General features: G+C 33.2%; 3 protein-coding genes across 5 annotated transcripts; 2 read left to right on the forward strand and 1 right to left on the reverse strand.

The window, feature by feature from the left end:
- The first annotated feature begins 565 nt into the window (after window positions 1-565).
- On the forward strand, window positions 566-3,211 carry LOC115722371 (receptor like protein kinase S.2). Its single transcript, XM_030651570.2, has one exon. The coding sequence runs from the start codon at window positions 566-568 to the stop codon at window positions 3,086-3,088; it is 2,523 nt and encodes an 840-aa protein (XP_030507430.2). The 3' UTR covers window positions 3,089-3,211.
- LOC115722447 (probable calcium-binding protein CML22) lies at window positions 3,201-5,732 on the reverse strand. 2 transcript variants are annotated; one of them, XM_030651656.2, is made up of 6 exons: window positions 5,558-5,732; window positions 5,396-5,451; window positions 4,685-4,924; window positions 3,913-4,115; window positions 3,630-3,807; window positions 3,201-3,538 (listed from the first exon to the last, which is right to left on the reverse strand). In XM_030651656.2, the coding sequence occupies exons 2-6, from the start codon at window positions 5,409-5,411 to the stop codon at window positions 3,411-3,413; spliced, it is 765 nt and encodes a 254-aa protein (XP_030507516.2). In that variant the 5' UTR covers window positions 5,412-5,451; window positions 5,558-5,732; the 3' UTR covers window positions 3,201-3,410. The 2 variants fall into 2 exon arrangements, with proteins under 2 accessions (XP_030507516.2, XP_060959905.1); XM_061103922.1 differs by having other exon boundaries at window positions 5,396-5,657.
- Window positions 5,733-7,031: 1,299 nt separating this feature from the next.
- LOC115722426 (GDP-mannose transporter GONST2) lies at window positions 7,032-10,844 on the forward strand. 2 transcript variants are annotated; one of them, XM_030651630.2, is made up of 10 exons: window positions 7,032-7,610; window positions 7,691-7,823; window positions 8,589-8,799; window positions 8,915-9,054; window positions 9,194-9,323; window positions 9,443-9,541; window positions 9,631-9,785; window positions 9,894-10,010; window positions 10,305-10,402; window positions 10,495-10,844. In XM_030651630.2, exons 2-10 carry the CDS (start codon window positions 7,702-7,704, stop codon window positions 10,536-10,538), a joined length of 1,116 nt encoding a protein of 371 aa, XP_030507490.2. In that variant the 5' UTR covers window positions 7,032-7,610; window positions 7,691-7,701; the 3' UTR covers window positions 10,539-10,844. The 2 variants fall into 2 exon arrangements, with proteins under 2 accessions (XP_030507490.2, XP_030507489.2); XM_030651629.2 differs by having other exon boundaries at window positions 7,034-7,271.
- The last annotated feature ends 88 nt before the right edge of the window (window positions 10,845-10,932 follow it).

Raw genomic sequence — 10,932 nt, forward strand, 5'->3', positions numbered from 1 at the left:
TTCTTTTTTTCCTCTTAATGTTCTTTCCAGAACTACTTATGTTTTGTTTAGAAGATTTTTATATATATGACATATAATAGATAATAGATAATTGATGATAATAATAGGCTCTTATTTGGCCGGTTCAAATGGGAATTCATTTATTCAACCATGCAAACCTAACCGTGTTGAATTAAATAATAACCAAAAAAAAAAAAAAGTAGATCATTCATTCATATATAATATGGTTTGTGTATGAAAAAAAAAACATCATGTGAATTGAAAAACCTTTAAAGTTTCAATCTTTATTTGTTTTTTCATCTATATGTCAAGCTAGTTTGTCTTTCTTTTCTTTCTTCTTAGCCAAAAAAACCCCATTAAATCCACTTAAAGTTTCAACCTTTAAGTGTTTTTCTTCATCTATATATGTCAACCTAGCTAGTTCATCTTTCTTTTCTTTGTTCTTAGCCAAAACCCATTAAAGACACTAAAAAGTTTCATTCTTTAAGTGTTTTTTCATCTATATGCCAAAGCTAGTTTGTCTTTCTTTTCTTTGTTCTTAGCCAAAAACCCATTAAAGCTCATTATGCAGTTGAAACAACTCTGCATAATTTTACCAGCTGATTTGGATGAAATAGATGATAATGATGCCAAAAAAAGTAACCCCACCAAGGAATATGAGGTCAATAACCAATCCCACCGTAGTTGTGGGAGTCATGTTGTTGATTTGATAAGAAATTATGTTTCTGAAATCTTTGATAATATCAGAAGAAGAAGAATAAGAAGAAAAGAAGAACAATCTGGGGTGTTGTTTTTTCATGACACTGATGGAATGCAATTGACAGATAAAGAAGTTGGTGGTGAAAATCCAAGAATCTTTAGCTATTCAGAGCTTTATATAGGCTCAAATGGCTTTAGTGAGAAGGAAATTCTTGGTAGTGGAGGTTTTGGTAAGGTTTATAAGGCAATTCTTCCAAGTGATGGAACTTTAGTTGCAGTGAAATGTTTAGCTGAGAAAGGTGAGAAGTTTGAGAAGACTTTTGTTGCTGAACTTGTTGCTGTTGCTCATTTAAGACATAGAAATCTTGTGAGGTTAAGAGGTTGGTGTGTTCATGAAGATCAGCTTTTACTGGTTTATGATTATATGCCTAATAGAAGTCTTGATAGAGTACTCTTCAAGAGACCAGAAAATGTGGGGTTAGTTCCTTTGAGTTGGGATCAGAGGAGGAAGATTGTTAATGGTTTAGCTGCTGCTCTATACTATCTTCATGAACAACTTGAATCTCAGATCATTCATAGAGATGTTAAAACAAGTAATGTTATGCTTGATTCTCATTATAATGCTAGGCTTGGCGATTTCGGTTTGGCTAGATGGTTAGAACATGAGCTTGATGAGTATCAACAGCAGCAACCAAAGATTAAAGATAACCAATTTAGACTTGCTGAGACTACTCGAATTGGCGGTACAATAGGCTACTTACCACCCGAAAGCTTTCAAAGGCGAAGCGTTGCAACGGCTAAATCAGATGTTTTTAGCTTTGGGATTGTGGTATTGGAGGTTGTTTCGGGTAGGAGAGCTGTTGATCTTACTTATGATGATGATCAGATCATATTGCTCGATTGGTTTCGCAGACTTTCTGATGAGAAAAGAGTTTTACAAGGAGGGGATACTCGGCTTCAAGATGGGTCTTTTAGTCTTTCTGATATGGAACGTTTGATCCATGTTGGTTTGCTCTGTACATTGCATAATCCATCATCAAGGCCTAACATGAAATGGGTTTTGGAAGAGATTTCGGGTAATATGGTTGGAAAGTTACCACCTTTACCTTCTTTTCAGTCTCACCCTCCATACATTTCTTTGTCATCAACCACAAATACAAGCTCAAGCAATGGAAACTCAACAACAAGATCAATCACAATCACAACAACAAATAGTACAACAGCTATGTCTATGTCATCATCATCATCAAACTATGTAACAGCCTCAGGTGAAACAATCTATGCAACAGCAGAAGATGGATTAAGCCATACAACAAGTACTACAACAAAAACAAACACTTCTCTTGGATTTGGTCATGGGAAAGTTTTTCCCATGGTTCAAACTCCAAGAGAAATATCTTATGCTGAGATCATATCTGCAACAAATAACTTCTCAGAATCGAAAAGGGTAGCAGAATTGGATTTCGGAACTGCTTACCAAGGCTTCCTCAACAACTCTCATCATGTTCTTGTGAAAAGACTAGGCATGAAGACATGTCCTGCTCTTAGGATAAGATTCTCAAATGAATTGCAGAACTTGGGAAGGTTGCGCCATAGGAATCTGGTGCAGCTGCGCGGATGGTGTACTGAACAAGGCGAAATGCTCGTTGTTTATGATTACTCGGCGAATAGGCTTTTGAGTCACTTGCTTTTCCATCATGGCCATCATCATCATCATCATCTGCAGTGGAATCATAGATACAACATCATCAAATCACTTGCTTCGGCGATTCATTATCTTCATGAGGAATGGGAAGAACAAGTTATTCATAGAAACATTACCTCTTCTGCTGTTATACTTGATCCAGACATGAATCCAAGGCTCACTGCTTTTGCTCTTGCTGAATTTTTGACACGAAACGAGCATGGCCATCATGTTGTTACTGACTCGAAGAAATCAGTTCGTGGAATATTCGGTTACATGTCACCAGAGTCTATAGAATCAGGTGAAGCAACTACAATGGCTGATGTTTACAGCTTTGGAGTTGTGATGCTTGAAGTGGTTAGTGGACAAATGGCTGTGGATTTTCGTCGGCCTGAGGTGCTTCTGGTGCAGAAAGTACGCGAATTTATAGCTCGACAAAGACCATTAGAGGAACTGGCTGATTTTACTATGAATGGAGAGTACAATTACAAAGAACTGATGAGATTGATCAAATTAGGAATTGAATGCACAGATTCAAATCCTCAATCAAGACCGAGCATGAGACAGATCGTTCAAATACTCGATGGCAATGATAAAAGCTTCATGGAACAGTGGCAAAAGAAGGACAGCATTGAGGAATGGAAACACATGAATGCTCCATCTTTGTTGTTAATTAAGGGAATACAAGCTCTAGGAATTCAATGAAGTATAAAATCATGTACAGTAATGGTTTTTGAGTTGTGTTTTTCTTTGCAACTTTCAGTAAACACTTGTGAGCTAGATGTATTTAAGAGAATTATGTCTTCAAAATCTTATCTTTTCTGAGAATTTTTGCTCATATTATTTCCAATCAAGATTACAGATTTGCAGAAGAATATTACATCACTGTTTATCACAAAGAGGTTTATAGCTAAATCGAAATGAAACACCATTGATGAGCTAGACATGAATTACTGGCTAACTCTCCTCATTAACAACATATTTTAGATGTTTGAATATTAATAGAAGCAAGTATTGTTCCACATTTTCACTTAATATCATGGAAACTTCCTGTTAGAGGAACTTCTTCATCGGTGTCAAGTCCGACCCAATGAATGAAAGCGAAAAGAAACTCCCTGAAACTAACATTCCCATTCCTGTCCCAATCCATTTCTCCTGCAGAGCAAAATTAGAGAAAGAAGAATGAGCGTTGCATTGCATTTGTTAAAGCGAAGCAAAGATTGCGTGTTGAGTAAGAAACTCGTACTGAATCTACTCCTGGTGATGTGTGCAGGGGATCTCTCTGAAGTAGAAGAATCATTTAAAGCCTTGACCATGTCTTTCTTATTCAATTTTCCATCACCATTTCTATCAAGAAATAAGAACACTTCAATTATAGTATCGAATGTTGCTTCGAGCTCTGGTGAACCCATCTTTGATGATGTCTGAAACACAACACAAGATATTGTTTTTAGATAATGATTTCAAAGCTAGATTAGTACTTTGAATTGAAAAGAAGGAAAACACTCAAGTTGATTGTTAATAAATACAGTTTGAGAGGGTGAAGGTTGGTCCTTCAAGAGATAAATCAGGCAAAGAAGAACAATGAATTCATTGAATTGTATCCCTTCACTCCCATCAATATCACAAGAATGAAAAAGATCCTCAATCTCCTCTTCAGTCAAACGGAGTTGCAATTCGTGTAAGCATTTTTTAAGTTCTTCGCGGTCAATAGCTCCATTAGAATCTTCATCTACAAAATAGGGAAACTTTTCGTTAAACCGCCTCAAAATATGGTACAACTACTTAAGTAGAACTCACTCCCAAAATTTAGCCTAAGAAAAGAGGGATGCCTGAGTAGTTATATACTACTAACCAATCCCATACTCAATGTAGAATCCTAGGTAGTTCCTTCTGCGATGTCGGCCCCAATTGAGGGTGCATGACTCTGATACTGACTCTGATACTACTTGGGTAGAAATCACTCCCAGCTAGCCTAAGGGAGGAGGGTGCTTTTATAGTTATATACTACTAACCAATCCTATACTTGGTCAATGTAGAATCATAACAATACACCTCATTTGGAGCCGACGTCCAAGGCTGGCCTACTTTGGGCCTAATCCATAGGTCACCCCTTTTGCAACATCGGTCCTAGGTGCATGACTCTGATACTACTTGGTTAGAACTCACTCCCAGTTAGCCTAAGGGAGGAGGGTGTTTTTATAGTTATATAATACTAACCAATCCTATTCTTGGGCGATTGGGATCTTAACAAACTAATATGCAAAATTTAGTAAAAAGCAATAATGATATGAAACTTACCATATTGTTCAAAAACACTTCTGATTTTTTTCAATTCCTCTTTAAACCTGGGAAACTTCAAAATTATGCTGTTGATTGACTTAAAATTACCATGTCCTTGTGACCCTTTCTTCACTTCAACTAGCTTCCTTTCAAGCTTTGTATCCAATCTCTTATATTTATTTGGAGAGCCACAATGGCAAAAAATGCCTCCTACTTTACTAGATAAAGACTTTAGAGAAGGGCAAAGGTTAGATGTACCTATAAAAAAAGGCAATATATTCTCTTCAAATTCAAACACAAAACAAATCAACATGTAGTTTAATCACTTTAAATGTTAACAAAAGATACCATCTTTACTCTTTCTAAACATGATTAAAAGACTTAAAGTTTCAAATTAAATATAGAATATCTATACATTCTTAATCAAGCTCAATGTTTATCCAATAAAACAAACAATCTTTTGGAAAATTTGACAACTTGGAAAAGAGAAAAGTTTTAACCTTTTTCCCAGAAAAAACAAAACCAAAATCAGACACTATATATAATTTTATATTTGCTCATATGTGTATATAAAGATCATAAATATAATACAGACAAAAAATTATGAATCCCTAATTTAAGTCCTCTAAAGAAAAAGTAGAAACCTAACCCAATTTGATATACACTCTTTAGTTCCACAAAACCAATTGAAAAATACATTAAAAAAGGAAGAGAAGGTTAGGGACTCACCTGGAGAGGCCTTCATGGGAATTGTGAGAGGAAGAACAAGGAAGTTGAGCTACTTACTAAAGCAAAAAAGAAATGAGAGAAAGAGAAGAAAACCCCATTAGGCATTAAAGAAAGTAGAAGAAGAATAATCATGAAAAAGGGAAAAGAAAGAAAGAAATATACCAAAGTGGAGATGCCATTATAGTTTTTGAGGACAAGCAAGCAAGCAAGCAAGCAAGAATATTGGCTTACAAAAACAAAACAAAACAAAACACTACCCTACCCCATAACATATATTATACATACCCATATATCATATCCACTAGAGCAATGCTAAAAATTACTAGTGTTACATAATCTACCACCATTTAAATATTTCATCCATATTATTATAATTAAGTATTATATTTGATATGATTTAAAATAATAATTTTTATAAAATATCATTTACCATTTGTAAGACATCACTTATTTTATAGATTAGTCTTATCGAGTATTGTTATAATATGATGTATTGTGAATGATTAACCATTTTTTATATTATTTATTTAGTTAAAGTATAAAGCATTGTAATGAAGCGCTTATAATACTTAGTACCATTATAAAATATTACTTTATAATTAATTAACAATTTTTTATAATATTTATATAAATAAAATAAATTGAACTCGATATTAAATTACACTTACTTCACAAAATGGTTTTTCTTTCTAAATTTATACATAACTTTTAGTTCTAAAATTAATACTTAAGAACTCGATTCGTTAATAAAGTCAAGATTTCATTTTTTTTTTGTTGGAGAGTCAAGATTTCATATTGTAAATCAAGTTCTCATCCGTCCACATTATTATTTTCAAAACAAAAGTTATAAGAATTATTCTCTTAGAGAAACTTTAATTAGTGAATAACATTTCACCAAAAAATAATTTGCGACATAAATACTTAAGTTAAACTCATAATTATAAATAAATACTTAAAATTTATTTTTATCTATAATAATACTTAAGTATCGTTGAATGTCAAGTCAATAGTCATCCTTGATTGCTCCAGCTCATTAAATTTTTATTTTTCATTTAAAAATTAATTTAAATATATCAACAACAAAATAACATATGAATAATAACTCACAAATAACTTCACATCTAACCGTCAGATATCTTCAAAAATTTCAAAAATATAACTCAGTATTATTACAACAAAAAATTAAATTTAAATATTTATAACAAAAATTAAACTTTAAATATTTACTCCATAAATTAATCATTCTCCAAAAGATAACCTAAGATAATTGTAGTAATAGTACAACACAATGTTATCCTATTTTGGAAGTGGTGGAGTCGGATTGTCTCTCGGTAATTTAAGCAATTCGTAATAATCTTCTATTGTTATTCTATTTTGGAAGTGTTATATCTGATTGCAAATTGTTATTAGAGCAATTAAGTAATGTTTCCATTAATTATATTAGATGGTTTGTTAATAGTGTTGCTCACTACTTTGCGAGACATTCTATTTTGTTGCTGATCGTACTCTTACATGATGTTTCTAGTGAATTGCTTCATGTAATCGTGAATAATTGCAATTAATAAAGTTGATAATTTTCTTCAAAATTAGTACAACACAATGTGTCGCTATTCCCAATATTCAAATTGAGTGAGAAGAGAATATATGTTTTCCTAGGCCCTTCAAGCCAGACCCATCTCATATTTTCCTTGGGAATAATGAAGGGAGAGAGAGAAGGCTTCAAACTCCATAACCGAAATTCTGGGGCAGAAGAAGCAGAAGAAAGAAGCATATGGCAACGTTGTCAATGGAATTGTACGACAACACAACTCACTTGCTCCTCCTCCTCCTATTCTGGATCTGGGATTGGGACATGATGGAAGAAGCTAAGCTAAAGGTAGTCCATTTTTAATCAAATTTAATTCTCACCCCTTTGACTTTCAAACCCTCGAATCTCGCTTCCTCCCACACTCTCTATTGCTGCTCACACACACTTCTTTCTTCATTTCACATTCTCATCAGATCCACAATATCTGTTTCTCTCAGAAAAATGTAAACTTTTGGTGTTGCCTTTGCGTGCTCTTCAATAAAAAAACATAGCTTTTTTCACCCATTTTGCATGATTCTTTCTCTTTTCTGTTCACATTTTCGTTTTTGGGGGTTTCAACTTTTCATCTTTTATTACAAAAATTTAGTCTTTTTTGTGAATCAAAGCTGCCCAAGTGAAGAGAATATTGTGAGTGTTGTTGCTTTACTTAATCTTCTACTTTAAAGGTATTTTGTACAAATTTATGATGATGATGATGATGATTGCAGGGTTTTGTGACATGTCTAAAGACCAAGACTTTGACTGTGAGGATCCAGGGCTTGGAAGCTCTTCAAATGGGGAAGTGACTATTAATAAGACTAATTCAGTTTACAATGGAGCACGTAGAGCTATCACTGACAGGTTCAATCACTTCTTCCCTTTTTGTCATTCAAATTATGAACACAAATGGTGGCTTTTGGAATAATAAGTTTTGCATTTTTTCAAAGCAGATTAATTTCACTATGTTGGTAGCTATTTGTGCAAGTATTTTACGATTAAGAAACAACTATTTTTTGTACAAATTGTGTATAAATCTAGGATAATTAGGATTTTTGCTTCCTAAACTTTGAAATGTACTAAATTATGCCCTTTGAACTTTTTTGACCGTTAAAAATTCTCTCTCGAATATTGAGATTGTTGGATTTAAGAAGACTTTTGTCTAATTTTATTCAATTTTACTAATTTGGCGATTGTTTATGTACTAAATCATATTCTCCAGACTTTGATATCTATCGAAGCATCCGCTCCTCGAACTTTGACATTACCAAATTATGCCAACTTTCATGTTAAACTTTCCTAACTAAAATTAGACAAAAATTCTTGAATCCATCAATCTCAATAGTTCGGGGATGATTTTTAACGGCCTTCAAAGTTTAGGCGACATGATTTGGTAATGTTAAAATTCGGGAAGCAAAAATCTTAATTAGCCATAAATATACTATAACTGTAGTATACCTTATAGTCTCATATTACTGCATTTAGCCGAGTTATACTTTAAAAACATTTTGATTCTTATGCTTTTTCTTTTGTTAATCTTAAAAAATGTCAGAAATATATAAAATTAATGTCCTGTCACTATGCTGGTTGAGTTTTTCATTCATGCATTTAAGATTGTTTTGTAACCAGATTCTTTAGAGGGAATAATCGAGCAGCGGTAGATGATCTCAAAGTTTCTGTTGGTGGGGATGAAAAGCGTGAACATGGAATGGTGAAGAAATCAGGACCCTTGTTGTCCGGGATAGCTTACTGCATTTCTTCTTGCAGCATGATATTGCTGAATAAAGTTGTTCTATCGGGTTATAACTTCAATGCCGGTATATCATTGATGTTTTATCAAGTATGTCACTCTATGCTTTTCTATGTACTTTTCATTAAAATTGTTTAAAGTAATAGCGAGTTCTCGCACAAAGTTTAGGCTGGTATTGAACCTTTCGATGCATGTTATCGTGCAGAATCTGATCAGTTCTTTAGTTGTTATTCTATTGGGGCTATCAGGAGCGGTTTCGGTGGAAAAGCTTAATCCCAGGTTGATTAGGGTTTGGATTCCTGTCAATGTAATCTTTGTTGGTATGCTTGTATCAGGAATGTATAGGTAAGATTGGAAAATTGTATAGACTTAATTACTTTCTTTTGTTTTGTTCATCCAATGGAAGTGATCTAATTAAGAAAAAAAACACAAAATTAGTAAAAAATTCTTCAAATATAATTTGATCTACCGTTTTTCGTGGCAGTTTGAAATACATAAATATTGCAATGGTGACAATTCTGAAGAACATGACGAATATTTTAACAGCCATTGGAGAATTGTATATATTTCGGAAGCATCAGAATCAGAAAGTCTGGACTGCAATGTTTTTTATGGTAATTGAAACTAGAGTTACATAGATATTGATTTTTTTTCATGACAAATTATCTAATAAACTTTGTTATGAGTTCACAAATTTTGTTGTTCGTGTAACTATTTTTTCGATGTATTGCAGATTATTTCTGCTATCACTGGTGGTGTCACGGACCTTTCTTTTGACGGAGTAGGCTATACATGGCAAATCGCAAATTGTATCCTAACTGCAAGTTACTCGGTATGCATACGCTACAATCATTTTGATTGCTACGCTTTCTCTTTTTGTAATCTAAATATTTTTTTCGCTATTTTGAAATTGCAAATCAGTTAACTCTACGTCGGGTCATGGATGAAGCAAAGAAAGCTACAAAATCTGGCTCTTTAAATGAAGTTTCAATGGTGTTACTTAACAATCTATTATCTTTACCTTTCGCCATTGTTTTAATTCTCATTTTCGGTGAATGGGAATATGTAATGAATGTGTAAGTCTTGTCTTGAAATGTTGGCATTACAAACTTTTCATTTGCTTTTTTTCACGGTTTATGTAGTTAACATTTCGGTTTTTTCTCTCATTGTTTCGGTCAATGCAGGGAAGTAACGAAATCGCCATTGTTTTGGGTTGTTGCAACGGCTAGCGGGTTTCTCGGGCTAGCCATAAGCTTTACTTCTATGTGGTTTTTACATCAAACCGGTCCTACCACTTATAGGTAACTTTTTCGCTCCAAGCTTTAAACGAACTTATGAGTATAAATGTTAACTCAATTTTCGTCAATTTTTTTTAATATAACTAACTTGAAGTCAGTTTCTAGTACGAAAAAATACAAAAACATGTAACCAGTCTGGTCATAACACTTAAAGGGTCAAGTTATTATTTAATTTTAATTTGATAAAAATTAAGCTCAAGGTACTATTTTGAACAACAGAGTCTAATTTTAACAAAACAAAAGAATTTAATCGGTAACTATTTTATAGTCTAACATTGAGCTTCTACTACTCGACAGTTTGGTGGGTTCTTTAAACAAGATTCCGATCTCCATTGCTGGTTTGATGCTATTCAATGTCCCGCTAAGTTCTTCCAACTTCTTCAGCATCTTGTTTGGTAATCAACATTACAAAACATTTTCTCATTATAAAGACAGATTCAACCATCTCATTTTCTCATTTGTAATTTTTTTTCTTTAACATTTTCAGGTTTATTTGCTGGAGTGCTGTTTGCCAGGGCCAAAATGTCATGATTTTCGTATACAATAGTCTGAATTAATACAAATTTTTTTCTTTTTTTTTTTCTCATATACGTATACGATTTCAACACCTTTTCTTAATGAAAGTTATACAAGAGAGTTGATGTACTCGTCTTCTCTTTTTTTTAAAAAGCGTCTTTATATATATATTTTTTAGAGTTACGAATGTGGGATTTGATCCCATGACCTTACACACGCACCCTAAAAGGGATATCTCGATGACTCGTATATACATACATATACTTAAAATTTCTTACAATTTTGTTAATAAAAATGGTGATATCATCAGCTAATTGTTTATTCTTGATTGTTTGGTTATTTGTAGTTGTAATTCTGTATGTTTAGTTATCTTAAAACCTTTGGTAACAAGATGACATGTACAAAATGC

This window comes from Cannabis sativa, chromosome 9, assembly GCF_029168945.1.
Source record: "Cannabis sativa cultivar Pink pepper isolate KNU-18-1 chromosome 9, ASM2916894v1, whole genome shotgun sequence".
NCBI classification, from domain to species: Eukaryota; Viridiplantae; Streptophyta; class Magnoliopsida; order Rosales; family Cannabaceae; genus Cannabis; species Cannabis sativa.

Bases quoted from the DNA above. Each gene is read 5' to 3' on its own strand.
- LOC115722371 (XM_030651570.2), top strand. From the start codon at position 566: ATGCAGTTGAAACAACTCTGCATAATTTTACCAGCTGATTTGGATGAA.
- LOC115722447 (XM_030651656.2), bottom strand. The intron at 3,808-3,912 runs GTATTTATTAAC...GTTGTGTTTCAG, and splicing joins AACCTTCACCCTCTCAAACT to ACATCATCAAAGATGGGTTC. The intron at 3,539-3,629 runs GTACGAGTTTCT...TTTGCTCTGCAG, and splicing joins CATCACCAGGAGTAGATTCA to GAGAAATGGATTGGGACAGG.
- LOC115722426 (XM_030651630.2), top strand. From the start codon at position 7,702: ATGTCTAAAGACCAAGACTTTGACTGTGAGGATCCAGGGCTTGGAAGC. The intron at 8,800-8,914 runs GTATGTCACTCT...GTTATCGTGCAG, and splicing joins TATCATTGATGTTTTATCAA to AATCTGATCAGTTCTTTAGT. The intron at 9,786-9,893 runs GTAAGTCTTGTC...CGGTCAATGCAG, and splicing joins TGGGAATATGTAATGAATGT to GGAAGTAACGAAATCGCCAT.